The following is a 22,734-nucleotide window of genomic DNA, read 5'->3' as shown; positions in this document are numbered from 1 at the left end:
GAAACACAATCGCGCGCACACACACAGTGAAGGTGCATGGTTATGTGGTTAGGGTATTCAGCTGAAGATCATATGGTTGTGAGTTCAATACCTGATGACGTGTTGTGACCTTGAGCAAGATTTTTTTATTTCACGTTGCTCCACTCAGCTGGCGAATAAGAGTTGTATCTGTAATTCAAAAGGGCCAGTCTTGTCACATTCTATGTCATTGCTTGAACCTCCTTGAGAACTACGTTAAAGGTACACGTGTCTGTGGAGTACTCAGCCACTTTCATGTTAATTTCACCAGCAGGTTATGTTGATTGGATCAACTGTAACACTCATTGTAAGTAAAGAAGTGCCAGTTTTACACACACACGATTGGCTTCCACACTGTTTCTCTCTAACAAAATTCACTCACAAGGCTTCAGGCAGTCCACAGCTGTAGTAGACACTTGCCCAAGTTGCTGTGCAGTTGGACTGAACCCAAAACCATGGGATTGCAAAGCTTCTAAACCACACGGCCATGCTTGTACATACAGTAATCCCTCGCCATATCGCGTTCACCTATCACAGTTTATTATTTAAGCTTATGTCAATTCTCCATGGTGTTGTTTTGCATTTATAATAAAAAAAAATATACAGTACAATACCGTTTGTACTTCATGGATTTTCACCTATTGTGGAGGGATTTTGGAATATAACACCCATGATAGTCGAGGAATTACTGTACAGTAGTAGTTTTATTATGAAATTGTTTCCCCTTCAAATTTTTAAAAAATTGTTTTTTTCTCCCTAATTTTACAAATATAGCAGATTTATTTCTTTATTCAATGATACAAGATTCTGGTTTTAAAATTATCTAAATGGAAATCTTCCATCAAAATTCCATGTTAATTTATATTCCAAACATCAGCTTGATAATGACAGTTATTTTACTAAATTCTTCATTTTCAAAATTATTTGAAACAAAGGCAGTGAATTTCCACAAATATGGTAACAAAAGGGTTAATGTCTATATACTGTTCTGCCTTGGAATGGAATAAGTTTGACAGGATTTGATTTGTCCAGTGTCTGTGTGGTGCTCCGACGACTCAATTCTGGCTTGATTAGATTTGGTAAGGATCCCTTTCCTAATGCCAACCACTTTACAGAGTGGACTGTCTGCTTTTGTTTGTGATGCCAACAGTAGGAAGTCACCATATAGCTCACAAGACGAAAATCTTTTTGATTGAGGGACTGTAATAGAGAGGGTATGTATATTTGGGGGGTCTTGAATACTGTGACCTTTCCAGTTTAACCCTTTTGCCAGACATTTTTTTCACAGACTACAATAATTTTATACCAGGCTAAAGTATGAAAAAAGTGGCTAGAAAAGGTTTCTTGGTGCATAGGAGATACAGGACCCTTGCATTTTATTTGGTTAAATTTTTTTCTCTTTTGATTAGTTGTCAAAATAAGAAAACTTCTCAATATGGAAACACTTTAATCAAAACACACACACATACTCTTTCATTTTCTTTCTTTCTCCCTCTCTCTCTCTCTCTGTCTCACACACACACACACTCACACTGCTCTGTGTTTGTAAATGTCGATTAAACTTGTGTCAACACTGAACTGAACAGTGTAAAGTATTTAAACATTGTATAACTATTTCATAAAATGAAGGAAAACCAGAAAATTGAGTTCTTGCTAAGTTTATCATAAAAACTTTGGAAATTATTAAACGAGACTGTTGATTAGTGTCTGTGACTAGGGGTGGCCCTGGGCTTGGCTGGGTCGGATTGTGTTGGATTGGGTTGTGATAGTTGGTGTGCTGCTTGTACTTCAGGTGGAGACTTTACAGAAGAGACTTGAACACACTGCTGAGGAACTGGTCCAAATGCACCAGAACAACATTGATTTAATGAGTCAACTACGGACGGTGTACAGCGAGAAGGACATCAGCAACACCACCCCTGACACTAACCTTTCAGCTCCACAGGTACGACGTGTCAGTTCACGCATCAATGCATGCATGTAGATATATATATATATATACACACATGCATAATTCATATGAGAGCACATGTAAATGCATACAGATGCATGCACATACACATCCATACACATCCATACACATCCATACACATCCATACACATCTATACACATCCATACATACAGATATGTATGTTCACACACACACACGTATAAATTGTTGACTTAATCATGCACAATGCAATGGAATCTGCACATAAGTCACATGATTGCAATACATCAATCACCATCATCGTGTATGCACACCTGTGCATACCTGCATATACAGCTTTTATAGAACAGACACACTCACACCGCCATGTGATACCTGGATAAACAGTGATATTTGTGATTGATTTCTTCAATATTGATCTGTAGTTTAGTTTATCCCTAACCTCCCCCTACCCCTAAACACATCCAACACTTCATCAATCTTGATAAATCACAGTCACTCAATCGTTTTGTCCTATGTTATTGTATCTTTTCAGTCCTAGTTTTTTTGAATTTTTGTCATTCTTTCTCCAACTCTCCCTACAATTTTAGAAAATAAGTCTTTATTATTATTATTGTTGTTGTTGTTGTTAAGGCAGCAAGCTGGCAGAATCCTTAGCATGTGTGTGTACATCTTTGTTATAAAACCAGCATTAAGTGTATGTGCGTGTGTAATTAATTTAACATCCCTATTCCATTCTGATATATATATATATATATATATATCAGAATTGAATAGGGATGTTAAATTAATTACACACACATATACACTTAATATATATATATATGTGTGTGTGTAAAATACTTAGCAGCATTTCATCTGTCTTTACATTGTGAGTTCAAATTCCACCACGGTTGACGTTGCCTTTCATCCCTTTCGGGGTTGAAAAAATAAGTACTGGGGTTGATGTAATCAACTCATTCCCTTCCTCAAACTTGCTGGCCTTGTGCCAAAATTTGAAATCCATATCATTATTATTATTAAGTCTTGAGCTGGCCAAAGTGTTAGCCTGTCAGGCTAAATGCTTAGAAGCATTTCATGTCTTTACGGTCTGAGTTCAAATTCCACCATGGTTGACTTTGCCTTTCATCTTTTCAAGGTCACTAAAATAAGTTCGAATTGAGAGTGCCGCCTGACTGGCCCCTCGTGCTGGTGGCACATAAAAAGCACCCACTACACTCTGGGTGGTTGGCATTAGGAAGGGCATCCAGCTGTAGAAACTTTGCCAGTCCTCAGCCAAACCGTCCAACCCATGCCAGCATGGAAAGCGGACATTAAACGATGATAATGTGAGCCCTAGGTTCGATGTAATCAACATATCCCCTCCCCTGCAATTGCTGGCCTTGTTCCAAGATTGAAGCCAATATTATTATTATTAAATAATTAGAGCTTATGCATCTTATGTTGGGCAACTTGAGGAGTAAGCTTTTACCACCATGGGGTAATATCAGGAAATGTGGCATATGTACAATAATTATAATTAAATTTTAGCCAAAATTTTTTGGTGTTTATTATACAAAATGAAATGAAATGAAAACTAATTTTTGGAAAACACAAATATTACCCTAAAATAATTCTTCTTCCCATAACTAATATCACTCTCTCTCTCCTCCTCCTTTTCTGTCTCTATGGTTCTATCTTCTATCCCCACTCATCCTGCCCCTCTTATGTTAAATTTCTGCATCTCTCTTTTACTCTCTCTCCCTTTATATGATGTCAAGAGTAGCTGGAGAAAACAAACGAAATTTATATTGGTTGTTGTAATATCAATTAATTACTGATAATGATAATCCTTTCTATTATAAGCGCAAGGTCTGTAATTTTGGGGGTGGGAGATAGTTGACTACATCAGCTGGTATTTATTGCATCAACCCCCAAAAAGGGTGAAAGACTAAGTCAGCCTCAGTGGGTTTTGAACTCAGAACATAAAGAGCTGGAAGAAATAGGCCATGCTAACACAATTCTGCTAGTCTACCTCCCTACTAATTATAATCATCATTTTACTTCTGTTTTCCGTGTCAGCATGGGTCGGTGCATCATCACACCCACAGTTATTTCATCATCAAGAAACACTGCTTTCATAAGCTGGTGCTGGTACTATGAACTTGTAATGATTGTTTCTGACGTAGGCACAAGGCCACAGATTTAGTAGGAGGATATGATTACATCGATTCCTCATATTTTGCTGGTACTTACTTATTAACTCCTGTACAACGGAAGGTAAAAATAACCGACCCTGGCAGAATTTTTAAACACTATAAAGGGACATAACTAAACATTGCCATCTCCTCGGTAAAGGGACATAACTGATTACTACAATGGCTGCTCTAGAAAAATTTAGGCTACGTATACGAATGGGGAGGAAAGGGTATGGTCATTTGGATAAACCACCGTGTATTACTGGTACTTATGCAGTTGGTCTTTAAGGGCTGGAAAAGAAAATTTACAGAGTATAAAGAACTAAATAATATTGGGCAGTTTTTCTAGTCTCTTATAATTTCTGATAAAATACAATGCCATCAAAGAGTGGGAGAAGTTTGCATCATAAACCAGGGGAACTCTCTGTCAATTTGATTGTAAAAGGGTTCACCTAGTCTCAGAATTCAATTCCTGCTGAGAACCACTTCTCTTTTTTATCCCCTACATCTCATTCCATTGCGGAGGTAATGAATTCCATTACCATCTTTTTGCCTTTCTTTTCTCCAATTTTAAGCTTTGCCTTTTTTTTTTCTGCCTAATTTATAAAATGTTTTGGTGCTTATTGCAAGCTTTTTTTTTTTACAACAACCTAACATGGCATCTTTGTTGCATTTTGTCCTTCTTGAAAGCATTGCTTTGAGCTTTTCAGTGATGCATTTAATTGCAGCTGCTTTGCCAACAGCATTTGATTTAACATTTTGCTTGGTTTACTCAAATCCACAATGTGTAGACGCGGTTGTGTAGTTAAGAAGATTGCTTCCTAACCACATGGTTTCAGGTTCAGTCCCACTGAATAGTAAGTACCTTGGGCAAATATCTTCTACTATAGCCCCAGGCTCACAAATCCCCTGTGAATGAATTTGGTAGATGGAAACAGAAGAAAGCCTATTGTATGTGTATCTGAGCATGCTTGTGTCTTCTTATGGCATCACATAATAGCTGCAAATGAAATCTACTGGCAAACAAGCAGTGTCACTCATTTCTAGTATTGTGTGAAAACACATCTGGCCATCAGGTCTTGCTTGAAAACAGGTGAGGGCATCCAGCTGGTTTAAGAAAATATCCTCATTTAACATCCCTTTTTCCATGCTGGCATGGGTTGGATAGTTTGACAAGATTTGATGAGTCAGTGAACTGCTTTCACCTCCAATGTCTTCTCCAGTATGGTTTCAATAGTTGGATGCCCTTCATAACCCCCAAATACTACAGAGCGTACTGGATGCTTTTTATGTAGCACCAACACCTGTGAGGTCACCAGATTACTTGCGGGACCTGACCCTTCAACTGAAGTGGGGTTAGTATTGGAGGAGGTGGCTTTAAAAAAAATGTTAGTTTTTTTTATTTGTTTGTTAGTGAAAAAATAAAAAGACTGATATTTAGGAGGATGTGAGGATGGGGGTAAAAGTAATTATTATAGGCAGGGGACCTGAAAGTTTGTGGGGAAGGGCTAGATGATTACATTGGTCCCAGTTAAGCATTGGGGGGTCAATATAAACAACTTGCACCCTCCCCCACAATTGCCGGTCTGGCCGAATCGTTAGCCCACGCAACAAAATGCTTAGCAACGTTTTGTCTGTCTTTAAGTTCTGAGTTCAATTTCCGCTAAGGTCGACTTGGCCTTTCGTTCTTCCAGGGTCGATGTAATTGACTTACCCTCTCCCCCAGAAATTGCTGGCTTTGTGCCAAAATTTGAAATCCTTATTCTTGTGAGTTTTCAGAATCATTCAGGTACCAAATCACATGCTTCGTGGCATTTCTTTCAAATTCTCATGTTCCGAGTTCAAATCTTCTCATGGTCAGCTTTGCCTTTCATCCTTTCTGGATCCACAAGTTAAAGGCCCAGTCTTATATCAAGGTCTGTATAATCAACCAACCCCTTCCCTCAAAATCACTGATTTTGTGCCTAGTAGCAAAAAGGGTTAGAGTTAATGTCCCGACTCCAAGTATGCACCTGTAGATTGGCGAACAGGAAAGAGGGCTCGTATCTTTGATGACCAGGGTAATCTTGGATCTGTGGGGTTCCTTGATTGGCCCTAGTTGGAGTTTCTCCTTTAATCTCGAGGGCTGCATCATTCATACTCTGCATACTTTTATAGCATTTCACTGGTTTTTCAATCTCTCTCTCCCCATCATTTATGTGAATCCCTACACAAATTGTTGCCTGTCCTTGTGATATTCCCTTCATTTATGTCTCTGTGGGCTAATAAAAGAAATTATTATTTATTATTATTATTATCACCACTAATTACAGTTTATTTGTTGCTTCTGTTGGTTATAAACAGATTGTCTTCCGTGTATCTGACCAACTGTCATAATACTTCCTACACCCACTTCTCACCTCTTACACCACTTCTCACTATAATATATAAATCAGAAAACACACACACATACACACATCTATATATATATATATATATATATATATATATATATACACACACACACACACACATATATATACACACACACACACACACACACATATACATACATACATATATATATATATAATATATATATATATATATATATATATATATAATATATATATATCAGAATGGAATAGGGGTGTTAAATTAATTACACATACATACACTTAATGCTGGTCTTATAACAAAGATGTACACACACACATTCTCCATCACACACAAACTGTGATGTACACAGAATGACACACACACACACTCACCTGCACACAGGCACTTCATCCTGCTCTACCTTCTCCCCGTCCACAAACCCCCACCAGGGCACTTCTGACTCCCACTTATCTCAAGTGTCAATTCTCTCCCTCTTACCTCTACCACTACTGTCAACTTTGTCTTTTCCCACACTGACTTCTGATCTACATTATACTTCTTTACAATTTTTCACCACCACCACTGTCACCACCAGCATTTCATCCCCTTGCTCTTTCAACCACCTCTCTCTCTCTCTCTCTCTCTCTCTCTCTCTCTCTCTCTCTCTCTCTCTCTCTCCTGTGGATGGACTAGTTTTGTTGGTCCACATCCATTACCTGCTGCCAGACTGTCTGTTTTATGAACATCAAGAGGTGGGTTAGGGCTTAGGGGAGAGTTGATTGGTCAGTTGGTGACATTCGCTTGTCTTATTAATAACAGGTTGAGGGTTGTTTTCCTTCCTGCTTTCTCCTTGTCCACCCACCCATTCTCTCTCTCTCTCTCTCTCTCTCTCTCTCTCTCACTCCACCACCACCATCACCACCAACAAGCTGGCTGCTGGTGGTAGTGGTGAATTTATTTTATCAATGAAAAAAAATAACCAGCAACCAAGTGTGGAGTTGGCCTTCTGTAGCTGAACAACAACATTCTCCTCCCCTCCCCTCTAACTATTTATTACCCCACCCACACACACTGTGACTGCAGTAGTAGTCTTCTCATTTCCTCCCTACCTGCTGTGTCCCTGATTCCCAGGTGAAGACACTTAAGCAAAGCAGGTGGGTGCAGGAAGTAATGGGGTACCCACCAAAAGGTGACAAGTGACAGTAGGTACCCTACGTGTTATTTGTGTAAGGTTGTGCTTACAAGTGATGCACACACACACACATATATACACATATGCACACACACAGACTGGCACAAGACTGACTTATTCTGTTGCCTATCACTGATGTTGTCACCTCATATATTGCACAACACTTGACATTTTTTCTGGGTTTATAACATTCAGCTCTTGGAACCTTCCTCTGAAACCTTCATCATGCTTTCCGAGGTAATATCCACATCGATATTATTTTATTATTATCATTATTATTATTATCATTATTATTATTATTATCATTATTATTATTATTATTATCATTATTATCATTATTATTATCATTATTATTATTATTATTATTTCACTCAAAATCACATTTGCCTTTTTCATCTATGTATACACTCTGCATGCTCACACATTTTCACAAGCTCATACACTATTTTGATGTAACAGTGGTTATAGAAAAAAAACAAAACAATTTTTACTAATTATGATCATTTTCTAAAATGTCACATAGTTAAATGATTGTATATTTTGTTTCCTAATGCAATTCAAAACATGAAAGGTGTACAAAACTGCATTAAATTAAAATAGGCATCTGCATATCATGCTAAATGTATGTTCACTGTTAAAAGGTATGATGCTATGGTTATTATCTGAGAGGAAATCTCTTCATAGACGTTGTTAGATAAAAAACCTACCTTATATCAGAATGAGGTGAACATTGTTGCAACTTGTGGAAATGTAAGATGTATTTCAGTTTTCTTTGGAGATTTCATGCTTGAGCAAAATCCATGCCTCAATATATAGGAAGCACATCCAGTAAGCAGCAAGCTGGCAGAATTGTTAGTACCCCAGGAAAAATGTTTTGCAGCAATTCGTCTGTCTTTACATTCTGAGTTCAAATTCTGCCATGGTCAACTTGGCCTTTCATCCACTCAGGGTTGATAAAGTCAGTACCACTTGAGCTCCAGGGTCAATGTAATCAACTCATCTCCTCCCTTGAATTCGTTAGTAACAAAGTTTGGAATGAATATTTTGAGGCATGGTGAGCTGGCAGAATTGTTAGCAGGCCTGGAAAAATGCTTAGTAGCATTTCATTCATTCACGTTCAAATTTCACCGTGGTTAACTTTACTTTTCAATTTTCCAGGGTCGATAAAATAAGTACCAGTTGAGTACTGGAGTCACTGTAATCAACTTTTCCTCGAAATTGCTGGCCTTGTGCCAAAATTTGAAACCAGCATATAGGAAACACCTCCGCTGGTATTGCTGAATGTTTGCCAGGCTATAAAAACAGTCACATGTTGTTGATAAGCCTCAAGAAAGACAAAATGTATTTAACATTCCCATGAGTCACTGTTGTGACAATATTTCTTTCACTTTGATATACTTAGATAAGTTTTACCTGGAATTGGCCCAGGTAGTGCTGTTAGTACTCAATAACCCCACCTGGAAAAGACATTTAATGATCTTTCATATTTCAGTCGTTTTTTGGGCACCATAATTCATTCAATTAAAGGGTTATTTTTTGCAGAAATATATCCAGATATAGGTAGTTCATTTGGAATTCGGAGATATTCATCCAGGAACCATTTGAAAGTTATGAGATTTTTACATGTGTATGAAGTGTTTTTCTCACAATCAAAAACTACAGCATCAGGTCTTTCAACCGTATAGTCTTTCAACATATAGCCTAACTGATAGATCATTTTCAAATGTTTAGCTGTTTGCTTCAGGATTCTTTGAAGTAATTTTGTCTAAAACTTTACTAACCTTGCTAAATTCATTGCCTAAATCTCAACTACCCTTTCTTATTTACTGCTTCTAACATTTTGGATATTTACTCACTTCATTAACTATCTGCTTAGCAGCCTAACGCAGTTTTGTCTCATCTCATTTATAATAATTTCATTAATTTAAATACTAATTACATCTTGATTGGTTTTATTAATTTTTTAAAAATGTTCTTAACTCTTATGATGCCAACCTACTCCAAGATTATCCTAGTTCTATGATATAAACTTCCTGTTTTAAAGTAATTTCAAAACCTTTCGTGTTAAATTGTTCTCAGACCATTTTAATGATGACAGTTATTTTACTAAATCCTTTATTTTCAAGATTAATTGAAATAAACGAAGAATATATCAACAAAAGTATGGTAACAAAATGCTTAAAATTAGAGTTTATTAGAATTATTCAAGATATTTAGATTGTTAAAAATTGCTAAAATTTGTTAAAATGCATGATTATGTATTAAAATATTTGAAATGTTATTTTAAGAACTCTATTTCAATGTTGACATTAATATTTACTGATAAGGGAACGTCTTTTCTTCAGGTTCAGACCTTGAGGCGGCAACTGAAAGAAGCAAGAGATGACATACAACAGCACAAGGCTGAAATTGAATCTCTCAAGTCGAAATTAGATATGTCAGTATCGAAACTTACTGGCACAGAAAAGGCGCTGTCAGAGGCTCTAAAAGAACTAAAACAAGAGAAAGAACATTGCACTAAGATTTCTTCAGAATGGACGAAAAGAATGAAAAATGTTGAGGCTCAACTTCGAGAAACTTCTCAGAAGCTTGAAAAGGGTCGGGAAGCGTTGCAAGTCAAAGAGAAAGAATGTAAACGACTGGAGACGGAGGTGAAGTTGAATATGCAAAAACTCAGAGATAGCGAAAGAGAAGTGATTAAATTAAAAGCTGTTGAGAATGAATATCGGCAAGCTAAGGAGAAGCTTGACAACAGCAACAGGGAGCTGGAGTGTTTGCGTAAAACTGTGAAAGAGAAGGATCTTCATTGCCGTAAACTGGAAGATCATTTGAAAGAAATGAAACACGAATATCAACAGGAAAAGAGGGACATGAGAGAGATGTCAATGAGTCAGTCGTTATCCAGTGATATATCTGCTATACTTACTGAGAAAAATGATATAATCAACCAACTGGAAGAAAAACTAATAGAAAGTCACAATAAAATTGAAGAACTAACTGATGAGATGCAGAATGAAATAACAAAAGGGTCAGCTCTGAAACCCCATTTGGATACAGCCCTTAAGGATAACATGTATTTAAAGCAGCAGTTACAATCTATCGAGAAAACATTGATGGATTTACAAAAGAAGATGGACACAGATGAGAAGGAGAAAGTTGTTCTTAAAAAACAAGTGGACGACCAACAGCGCGAGGGCAAAATGCTATTGGTCAAGCTTGAGAAAGAATGTTCGCAAAAGTCCCAGTTGCATGATCGCAACCAAAATCTGGAAGGCATGATGCAACATTTGAATAACCAGCTCCAAAACCATCGCATGAATGTCGACAAACTTGTGTTGGAAGCCTTGAAAGAGAAGGACAGCATTTACAAACAGAAATTGTCCGAAATATCAACAAGTTTAACAAGTGGTCAGAGTCTTGTAAGCATGGTTAATTCTATCTTGCAGCAAATTATGGACACCCAAAAGAAAGACTACAGCCACGTACTAGCCTCAGCTATTTCGTCAGCAGCTGAACTTGAAAGTTGTTTGTGTACGGCACAATCTGTCATAGAAGATTTACCTCCCTTGACCGGCTCTGACGCTTCTAGCTCTGCAGCAAAAGACTCGTGTAATATCGACGACATTAAACAACAACTGAACCAGGCCAAGCAAGAAAACAAGAACTTGCTCAAAGAACTTGACGATGCATATAGCGAGTTCAACCTTTTAAAAGTAGAAGAGCAGACACTTCGAGAGCGAGTGAAACAACTAGAAGATGACTATAGCTTGAAATTAAAGATACTGTCAGGGAAAATTGAAGATCTCACGAGTAAACTCGGTTCAACTGTGAAACACATGGAGACGGACTCACATCAAGTGAGTGAGTCTTCAAAGGACATAGAAAGCAAACTGGAGGAGTTAGAAAAGCGTATCCTTTTTGTTGGAGATATGATGAAATCGCAACATTTGCATTCTAGAGTCCTAAGCAGACAACTTTTGCGATCGATGAATGAGTTTGAAGAAAGCGATTCTTCTGAAGATTCAGACCAGAGTGAATCATCTCAAGAACTCTCTGACAGTTTCAATTCTGATTCTGAAGATTACGAGTTTTCAGATCCCAATATGTCTTCAATACAAGACATGAACAACCATATATCTTCCACAAATAAACTTCATAGTTTGCCTTCAAAATACGACAAGAATAGTCCAAATTGGCAGCCTTCAAAGAAAGGTTCTCTCGTTCAACGCTTACAGCTCTGTGAGGAAACCACGCTGCACCTCAGTGAACAATTAACAAAGGATAAACAAGAGATACCGGAACTTCCTGAAAAACGAACTCTTGACGAGGTTAAGTTGGCCTTTCATAATTGTATGAGTCAAGTTATGAAGAAGTTAGTTGATGTAAATGAGGAAGTGAGGGCAATCGAGTCTGCTGCTACAAAACAACAGACAAATAAATTAACTCCAAGAATCAAAGACAAACTCTGCTACATGATTCGTTACATCCAACATGTGCAGAATTTAACCAAAGAGGAATGGCACATTTTGGGTTCCCTCTACTTGAAGAAAGTTACCATTGAGAAACAACTTAAAGAAAAATGGGAAGCCATTGAAAAGAACAGTGAAGACACAAGTCAAAAAATAGTTATTTATGCTGAAAAACTGGCTTTACAAATTGTTGTTCTTGGTGAATTATCACACCTACTTCAGAACAATTACCTCAGTAACCGTTGCCCAGATCCACTTTGGAAAGAAATAAATGAAGTGAATCAATTATTTCTTCAGTTAAAGGAGAAAGTCATAAAAGACTTGGATGACTGTTCTTTGGATAATGATGCTCAAGTTCTTTGTAATTATGTCGAAATGTTGGCACAGAAAATTATTGTTGAAGGTCATCTTATGTCTAGCATGAGATCTCAGGGCCCAGTAGTTGAACCTGCAGAAAAAACCAAGGATCTTTCTGAAATTCCATGCCTGGCTATAGAAGCAATTTCGCGGACTCTGTCTTGTGAGTACATGGAACATCAGTTCCAGTATCTTGGAGATCAGCTTGAGAAGTTTTCAGGTCATTTCACTGCACAAGTTCTATTACAAGGTGAGATGACTTTCGCTCTTATAAATCTGAAGGACCAAATTACGCAGGAAATGAGCAAGAAGCCTTTTGATTTCTTTGTTGAAGAATCAAAAAGTGCTTTTGTCAAATTAAAAGATGAGAAGAAACTATGTCAAGACCTTGTATGTAAATATAAAGATAAAAAACTCCATCAAATACAGGAGATCTTGAAGCAGTCTTCAGGGCAACAAAATATGATCCTGGAAGTTAGTCAAGTCCACAGACTTTTGCAAGGTCATATCAAACAGTACGAAGAAATGCTCGACCTCAGTTTGCCAACATCTAGGAAATGCCAAATCATTCACCAATCTCTCTTAAACGAACAAGAATCATTCATGAAAACAATGCAAAGCTTATTACAGGGAAACCATCAAGGAGATGCCTCTGACAAAGATTATGTTGATAATATTAAGGCTCACTTGGTGGAGCTTGCTGATGTGTTAGTACTAAATGCAACAATACGAGGGCAGCTTACTTATATTTCAGAATTGTATGAAAATAAATTTGGCTCCAGTTCTGAAAGTCATGAAGAGCGAAGTGTGGAACTTAGTATATCTGATGATGAACGTCGATGGGAAACTTTAATGAAAAAATTAGGCGGTGTCCTAAAGACCAACGCCAAATTAAAGGAGCAGACATTGCGTGAGTTACTTAATCAATCAAATACAACAGGGAATGAACAGAAAGTGCAAGAAATTAAAAAACTTCTTGATTATGTTTCGTCTACTGAAAATTATTTTCCTAATTGCTTGACCAATTTTTCTCAACAAGTAATTCGGGAGTCAGTGTTTCAAGCCCAGATGTGTTACTTGATGGAAAAATTAAAACTAGAATACAGTGAAGAGTTGAGTCAAATGAAACTTAGCTCAAACATGTCCTCTGCTAAAGACCTGCAACTGCGGGACAGCAAGCAGCCTTCGGTGGATGTGCAGGGCATGTTAAAAGGCTTTGAAGAAATCATTGAACATTACCACAGAGATGAAAAGAATGTCATTAGTGCCTTGAAACGAGAGATTGATTCTTTAAAATTTGAAACTCAGGGAGTGCAAGAAGGTTGTAATGAATGTGATTGGGCCAGAAAGCAAATCGAAAACTTGGAAGTAGTTTTTGTAAAAGAATGCCAATCGGTTAACGATATGCATAAAAACCATGTAGATAGCATAAGAAAGGAAATTACATCTACCTGCAATAAAATGAGTAAAATAATCAAAGAAAAAGATCAAGATAGAGATGTTTTAGTGTCAGAGTATGAAGACAGGATTGCACATTTACAAGATGAACTTGATTGTATGGTGGATGAACGAGAAGCTGAGCTTGAACAAGTTAAAATGGACATCACAACGGCTGTTGGTGCCATTCAGGCCAGTGAACATCAGACTGAAGCTCAGTTGCGGGATCAAGTTAATCAACTATCACGAAACATGGCTGTACAGAAAAATTATTTTAATGTAAGTATTAACTGAATTTAGTTTATGAAAGCCCAACCTTTTCCAGTATATCCATACATCTGTTTTCTTCACCCACTATTCTTGGGAGAGTCATGGGTAGAGTCCTCATGCAACCCCTCCATAGAGTCCTATAATAAGCCACCATCATTACACTTTTCAGCTGGGTTCCCTAGATTCATAATAGGAACTTTGCTTAATTACCTACCTTCATTCACTATAAGAGAATATACAATGTACATGTGACTGTGGAGTGCTCAGCCACTTGCACGTTTCAGGAGCAGGCTGTTCTATTGATCGGATCAACTGGAACCCACATTGTAACTGACAGAGTACCACGACAATATATACAATATATTGAAAATATAAGAAAATATACAATCATCCATCCCTCTTTTCCTGGGAAGATGAGAGTGGAGTCTTCAGGTACCTCCTCCATCTGGTCCTATTAGAAGCAACTGTCCTCATACTTTCCAGCTGTAGTCCCATGCATGACCAACTGAGACTTTGGACATGATGCAACCATCTCGTTGTTGGTCTCCTCCTTGGTCTCTTGCTAATTGGCTCAGCTTGAAAAATCTCTTGCAGTTCTTTTCTGCTACATTCCAATCACATGTTCATAGTTCTGGAACTGTGGCCCCTCAATACAGAGAAGTAGCAGCTTGACCTGAAGAGATTCGCTAATCTCAGAGCTATGCACTTTTTTGAGTAACATTACTCTATGGATTTTCCAAAGGAACCCTATTTTGGTTACTTGTATTCACAATAGTACTCTTTTCTCAGAATATAATTAAAAGTCAATTGATAATACAAATTATACAGGAAAATATATTTATTCAATATTTTAGTATTGACATGGTGAATTAAAAAAGCAAAAAATAGACAAAGTATTATCTAGCATGTAGGGAAATTTACCATGTAGTGCATAATGACCCATGTTGAAATCAAAGAATAACCTCCTCTGGTTGTCGTATTCATGAGTGTTTCATTAGGTAAATACACAAATTACCAATATTAGAATTGAAGGTCTTGGTGTCACATTCATGTTCTTGTACATTTTTCGTTTATTTCATTTGTGTCCCAGTAAAGCCATAGCCATGCTGGGGCATCATTATTTACATGCCAAGATGTCTTTAACAGATAGTGTTTCCTTATAAATGTTCTCTGTATTCTATGTACATGTAACAAGCAAATCTTACTGCCTATGTGAAACTTCCATCTCATATATACAGTAGTATATCCAATGGAGGCGCAATGGCCCAGTGGTTAGGGCAACTGACTTGCAGTCGTAGAATCGCGGTTTCAATTCCCAGACCAGGTGTTGTGAGTGTTTATTGAGCGAAAACACCTAAATCTCCACAAGGCTCCAGCAGGGCAGGGGAGGGGGTGATGAACCCTGCTGTACTCTTTCACCACAACTTTCTCTCTCCCTGTTTCTGTTGTACCTGTATTTCAAAGGGGCCAGCCTTGTCACACTCTGTGTCACGCTGAATCTCCCCTAGAACTACGTTAAGGGTACACGTGTCTGTGCAGTGTTCAGCCACTTGCACGTTTCAGGAGCAGGCTGTTCCATTGATCGGATCAACTGGGACCCTCATTGTAACCGACAGTGCCATGACAATATATACAAATGAATGCATTGATACATCACTAATCAATTAGTATAATTAAATAACTGGCACCCACCCCCGACTTCCCAAAATATACAGATGACAAACATTTCAACAGCAAACAGTGTTCACCAGTCCAGACCTGAATGGTCAAACATTAGCCACATGAAGGCACCATTACCCTTTGTCTCTCTTCACAAAGGCCACATCAATAGTCTCGTAAATTACGGGAGGTTTTTCTGCTGCACCTTGTAAAACATGGAGTTTATTTGTATATTCAAACTGTAAAACCAAATGAGATTTTTGTTTAGTGTTAACAAGTTCAATTCAGTGATGAATAAAATATGATTCATTAAGATGTGAAGTATGTTAAATAGGGTATATATTGAAACATGAGCTTAATTAAATGACCCTAGTTTGTGGTTGTTTGTAAAGAAGTATTCATAAATGGGTGATGACTTCAATTCTACTTCTGAGCAGTGTTTATGTGTTTCCTTAGGGCTGCGGCTCTCAATTGTTTCAACATCACGGCCGACTGGAGATCAAAAGTTAATGGTTCGCTGCCTAAGGAAATATAAAGAAACAAATTGTTTGAAAGTTAAACATTTAGGAAAATGTATGAAACAGGCTTTGTTTCATTAATTATATTTGCGTTGATAACAAGAAAATTATGAATGACACAGTTTTAAAGACGGCCTTTAATGTGGATTTTCTAGAGACTTAAATATTTATTTTTTAAAGACGTTTTCTGAAAAAAATGATTTTTTTTTTCAAAAAGATCAGTGATAGTTCTCGACATCCATTGTGGTGCATCAGTGAGATGTGGAACATTGTTTAAGAATCACTGGATTCAGGTGATTAGGGGCAGCACTAGCAACATTCTTAGATTCTTCAAGATTGACATGATTAGGTTGTTGGGGCAGTAGTAACCTGGGACTTCTCAAACTTCCCCCCCCCCATCAGACCAATGTGATGGGGGCTGATCTTCAGGGAAAATTATGCACAAGGAGAGAATTTCTGTTAGGACAATACCAGACACTGCAGATGGGGTGACATTAGGAAGAGAGATGGGAGTGTACATGGGTGGGGTGGCTAGTTCAGAGAATTGGCAATTGCTGTTGTATCAATAAATGTAGATGGTGTTCCATTTGTCGCTCTGAGCTTATAGCGTGTTGGACAGGGGTGGCTTAATTTGTTTTGGATACAGTGTAAAGTGTTATAGTTGCATTAGCCCCAGCCTGGTTGTGGAAGTAGGACTCTCTTTTCCATTTTGAGATTTGTAGGGGGTCAGCAACTGAACAGAAAAGCTAGTCTTTGAGGTACCATCTTAGCAATGTGATATGTGGGGTGGGGTTGCAAGGAAACATCGGTGCTTTGGATATCTTTTGTCTTTTACTTGTTTGTCATTAGACTGTGGCCAAGCTGGGGCACTGAAAAAAATTAGTTGAATGAATCGACCCTAGTACTTATTCTATCAGTCACCTAAGTTATGAGGACATAAACACACCAACACTGGTTGTCAAGCAGTGATGGGGGACAAACACACATGCATATTCTTCTTTGTTTCCATCTACAAGATCCACTGACAAGGCTTTGATTGGCCTGAGGCTATAGTGCAGTGGTTCCCAACCATTTCACTACCAAGGACCCTTTGTACTTAGATAAGTTTTCCCACAGACCCCTTTTAATATGCTTAACCTTATATATACATACACACATATATATATACACACACACACAGAGGCACAGGAGTGGCTGTGTGGTAAGTAGCTTGCTTACCAACCACATGGTCTGGGTTCAGTCCCATTGCGTGGCACCTTGGGCAAGTGTCTTCTACTATAGCCTCAGGCCGACCAAAGCCTTGTGAATGGATTTGATAGAGGAAACTGAAAAGAAGCCCATCGTATATATGTATTTATGTATATGTGCATGTCTGTGTTTGTCCCCTCAACCTCACTTGACAACCGATGCTGGTATGTTTACGTCCCTGTAACATAGCTGTTTGGCAAAAGATACCAAAAGTAGTGCAAGGTGCCAGACAGTGGGACTGAACCTCAAAAATCATGTGGTTGAATAGTAACCTTCTTACCACACAGCCACACCTGCACCGTTTGTAGTAACTTTGAGGGGTTTTAGTTGTTGTTGCTGCTGCTGTCTGCAATTAATGGTTGTGAGGTGGAAGGTTGTCCCCTTGATATAAGTAATGGTCATGTGTCCTTAGGCTGTTTAATGTAATGAAGATGTCCCTGAAGATTAACTTCAAAACAATATTCAATATTTTTGTTTATTTTTTAGGCTTTAGTTGATGAAGTCAAATCAAAAATATCCGACAGTAAATTACTTCAGAAAATCGAACAATTCCAAGAAAATCTCCAAAGTTCTTCCGTAAGTATTTTTTTATTTTTGTTTTTATGGTAAAAATACTCTGCTAGTATTGTCATTCAAACTGAACCTTGGTTTATCATTATTATCTATTTTACTGGCCCCCAAAATACTGAAATGTTGAAGGCACATGGCTTAGTGGTTAGTGTTACACGCACAATCTTTAAAAAAGGGTTCACTTCTCTGATCTGGTGGAGCAGATCAAAATGCTTCGTTTCATGTTGCATAACCTTGTGAAGGGGAATGTTGTGATCTTGGTCACTTACATGCCATGGAAACCAGGTAACCAGCCCTTGGAGTCTAGGACTTGAGACCCTTATGTCTAGTGGGGGAAGAAGCTGCTGAAGAGCAAAATAGGTCTTGACAGGACTTCAGCTTAGCACCAGTTGTGAGGGGGACAAAATAATTGTTTCTGATACAGGAGATACAGTCTGAAATTTTTGGGGAATAATTAGCCAATTAAACCAACCCCAGTATTTAATTGGTCCTTGTTTTTATTTCTTTATTGCCCACAAGGGGTTAAACATAGATGGAACAAACGGATTAAGTCAATTACATTGACCCCAGTACATAACTGTTACTAAATTTATTTACCCCGAAGGATAAAAGGCTAAGTCAACCTCGGCGGAATTTGAACTCAGAACGTAAAGAGATGAAATACCGTTATGCATTTTGCCCGGTTTGCTAACGTTTCTGCCAACTTGTCGCCTTTATTCACTGCCTTGTTTTTACTTTATTCGCCGCCTTGTTTTTACTTTCTGCTGAGATCAAGTACCTCAGCAGGATTTGAGCTCAGAATGTGGAGAACCAGAAATGTCACAAAGCATTTAATCTGATGCTCAATCAATTCAACCTTTCCACTTCCTTTAAACCAGTCATATCCAGCTCAAATATTCTAATTGTTTTATGTGAGAAGCCAGATCTGGACTCTCACACCTTCCCTACAATGTCATTCTAAAAATAAACAATCACATCACTGAAACCTCAAAGCTATGAGATGATCAATGACAAATTAAAAACAATGCGAATAAATAAGCATTACATTTGACAGAGTAACCTGAATGCTTAGGGGTTAAATGGAAAACCCAAACTAATGCATATCATTTGCATTCTATAAAACTCACAAACACTATTCACTGAAGGGTATTAAGATACAGTTGACAGATGACTGGTGTATTTTGTGTGTGATGTACAGAGTTCTCTCTGTTTGAAGTTAGCCGAATCATGTTATTTTCCCCTCCTATTAGTTTAAGGAGAGGCATTCAACAATAGCTAAAACATTCAGATTTTCAAAGAAACCAAAACGAATACGAAACACACATGCACGCACACAAAAGGACTGATACTCCATTGCTTTGATCATAGGACCCTGTTGTTGTTTAACTCTAGGTTAGTCTGTTAAGACAGACATTGTTAACAGTCCTAGCCTATATTTTATATATATACATAAAAATAAGCAACAAGAATGACTCCAGTAATTTGGTACAATTGTTTTGCACTACATGTAGTGCAAAACAATTGTACCAAATCACCGGAGTCATTCTTGTTGCTTATTTTGATTATAATCACCTTGCAAATTTTTATGGATAACACCATACAAAATTCTGGTGCATCTAAATTAAGTACCATATTCATTCGAATCTAAATATTTGCTGAACTTATAATTCCATATATATATATATGACTTCTATATAATAATACTAGCTGATATAAATGTTGGTTGATTTCTGCAGTTAAGTTTTACACTATTTGTAGTGTATATATCAACTCCCATGTGGATAGGAAAGCCTTCACTTTTCTGTTGAGGGCTTATATGCCCCTTTATTAGACTATTTTCCTTAGTCATTGATGGTGATCACTGTAAGATTTTAAGCTTATATAAAAATACCATCATTATTATTTACAGGATTGTAAACTCGGTGCCATACAAAAAAACCATTTGCACCAAAAGCATCTAAAAAGTTTGTTTACATAAAAACAAACTACTATAGTTCTTAAATTTGATAGAAATGGGGAGGCTAATTTGCTGGTGTAAAGGTAACACACTTAGTTGCATTAACAAAGGGATGTGGGTTTGACTCCATGCAGATAGGAAAGCCTTTTTCCCTGTCAAGGGCTTATATGCCCCTTTATTAGACTATTTTCTGTTGTATTTAATGAATATTTCTATGAATCTACTCAACATTGTTATTGTCTCTTGTAGAATACTGAAGTAGTGATTCCTGAAGACAAGATAGACGGTGTCATAAATGAAGCCGATGTCAGTTTCACAATTCTTGGTAATTTTGAACATGCTAATGAAGATGTCACCACTCCTCCAGCAACCCAGGTAATTACAACACATCCCCTCCTACTGCTCATTATTTTTCATGCCTCTTCATCAAACCCTCATTCAATTAAAATAACTCTGCTATGTTTCATTTAATCCTATCATGCCATGTTACTGGTGTAGTGAGAAGAGCCTCAATGTAATCTCTGCTAGATTCCCATTAACCCTTTAGTATTTAAACTGGCCATATCCGGCCAAAATAGCTAGTCTGTTTTATGCTCAAACTGACCATATCCAGGCTCTCACACCTACCCTACAATGTTATTCTACATTAAGTAATTACACTATCAAAATCTTGAAGATATGAAATAATGCATGATTAATTCAAATCAATGGGAATCAATAGGCATTATGTTTGATTGAATAACCTGAACACTAAAGGGTTAAAGTGGTAATGGACAACACACACAGAAAAAGAAGATAAAACACTTAAAATAGACAACTGACCCACATTACAGCTTTGCAGTCAGCTGTGTTTGACTCTTTGTTAATGATGTTTCCCCATAGCTTTTGCCTACTTTTGTTTCTAATAAATTTTTTTGTTGTTTTTTTTTCTTGCAATGAAGTGAGCATGTAACGAACCCAGCATTTTGTCTGGTAAACAAGTAAGGCCTAAACTCTTCACAGTTGAGGAAATCATTGATGATATTTATTCTTCGGATGAAGAGTTTACCCTTATGCAGACAAACTGGTGAAGAGATGAGGAAAGTAGCGATTAGGGTGAATGAATACAGCAGTTGAGAGAGAGACCCATTATTGTTATTCTCTTGAATTTTTTTTTTTTTTTTTTGTGATTCTCTCCATTAGTTTGCCTGCAATCATTATAATGATGATGATGATGAGCATGCTGTATTCAGAGCTCTGGTGTGCGGTAGAGCAAGATTTCATATTTAAAATTTCACTTAGTACTTTTCACATTTTGAAATACAATTTAATTTGAGAACCACTGAGATAGTTAATGATTATTTCTCCTCAGTGAGGTTTTTCATTAAAATTAAGTAACTTGGTGACCAACATTAATTACATAAATTGCATTAACTTTACTGTTTGGTTTTTATTCAGAGTATGTACCTGAGTAGGTTTCTGTTATTCCTTATGTAATGTTAAATCCTTTTTTGTTCATTTGATATTTAGGTAGACCAGCAGGTAGCAAACCCTACAGAAGACGAACAACAGATCAGAGAGAAAGAAGACAAAGAGATTAAAGCTGGTCAGTTCGTTGCTGTAGTTATGTTTTTATTTTAAGCCTTTACGTAGCGATAGTGCTGTTGGTGGGAGACAATCATGCCACTGACCAATGTCTAATGTTAACACTTTTTATTCAAATTCACCTGACACCATCCAAAATTTCATGATACAACAAAGTCACGTTTTCACATGCTTTCGGATAAATCAAAATTTTCTGTTATAATTTAATTATATTTAACCTTTTCAATACCAACTCACCTTAAAGACTGCCTTTGCTCTTTGAAATGAATTTCCTGTTTTAAAATGAAAGAAGCCATGGGGGTGGGGGTGGAGCTTGTTTTGATAGCACATCAGGTTGTAAATGAGTGCCACCATCCTACAAGCAGTGTAGTTTGTTTCCTATATCCTGTGAAAAAATATCCAGCCATGGAGAAATATTACTTTATTTGGAAATAAGTGAAGGTTGGTGACAGGAAGGGCATTCAGCCATGAAAAATTTACATTGTTGTTTAACATCTGCTTTCCATGCTGGTATGGATTGGACAGTTTGACTGAGGACTGACAAGCCAGGAGGCTGCACCAGCCTCCAATCTGATTTGGCATGGTTTCTACAGCTGGATGCCCTTCCTAACACCAGCCACTCCGAGAGTGTAGTAGGTGCTTTTTACATGTCACCAGTATGGGTGCCAGTCAGGTGGCACTGGCATCAGTCATGCTCAAATGGTGCCTTTTACGTGTCACTGGCACAGGTGCCAGTCAGGCAGCACTGGCATCGGCCAACTAAAACTACCTTAACAAAAATTCCGTCTGACCCATGCAAGCATGAAAAAGTGAACATTATACTACAGTGATGATGGTGATGGTGTTGACATCATCATCGTGAAATTGTTTTTGTTGGTAAATTTTGTAGTGAAATAATGATTTCAAATTTTGGCACAAGGCCAGCATGTTCAGTGGAGGGGGCAAGTCCATTAGATTGACCTCCCCCCCTCCCCAATGCTCAGCGAAAA

General features: G+C 37.5%; 1 protein-coding gene across 8 annotated transcripts in view; it reads left to right on the top strand.

Moving 5' to 3' along the window:
• LOC115209166 (putative leucine-rich repeat-containing protein DDB_G0290503) overlaps positions 1–22,734 on the top strand; it is a 260,054-nt gene that overhangs the window by 224,744 nt on the left and 12,576 nt on the right. For 4 of the 8 annotated variants that reach the window (XM_036501511.1, XM_036501513.1, XM_036501512.1 and 1 more), the window contains 5 exons: positions 1,811–1,963; positions 10,022–14,218; positions 18,121–18,210; positions 20,411–20,536; positions 21,671–21,746. In XM_036501511.1, the coding sequence (XP_036357404.1) occupies positions 1,811–1,963; positions 10,022–14,218; positions 18,121–18,210; positions 20,411–20,536; positions 21,671–21,746 (4,642 nt within the window). The remainder of the gene's footprint in view (positions 1–1,810; positions 1,964–10,021; positions 14,219–18,120; positions 18,211–20,410; positions 20,537–21,670; positions 21,747–22,734) is intronic. The other 4 variants (XM_029777396.2, XM_029777395.2, XM_029777394.2 and 1 more) reach the window with 1 other exon arrangement.

This window comes from Octopus sinensis, linkage group LG3 (assembly GCF_006345805.1).
Source record: "Octopus sinensis linkage group LG3, ASM634580v1, whole genome shotgun sequence".
Classification (NCBI taxonomy): Eukaryota; Metazoa; Mollusca; class Cephalopoda; order Octopoda; family Octopodidae; genus Octopus; species Octopus sinensis.
The sequence above is the reverse complement of the archived record's forward strand: the minus strand, read 5'-3'. Positions and strand labels throughout refer to the sequence as shown.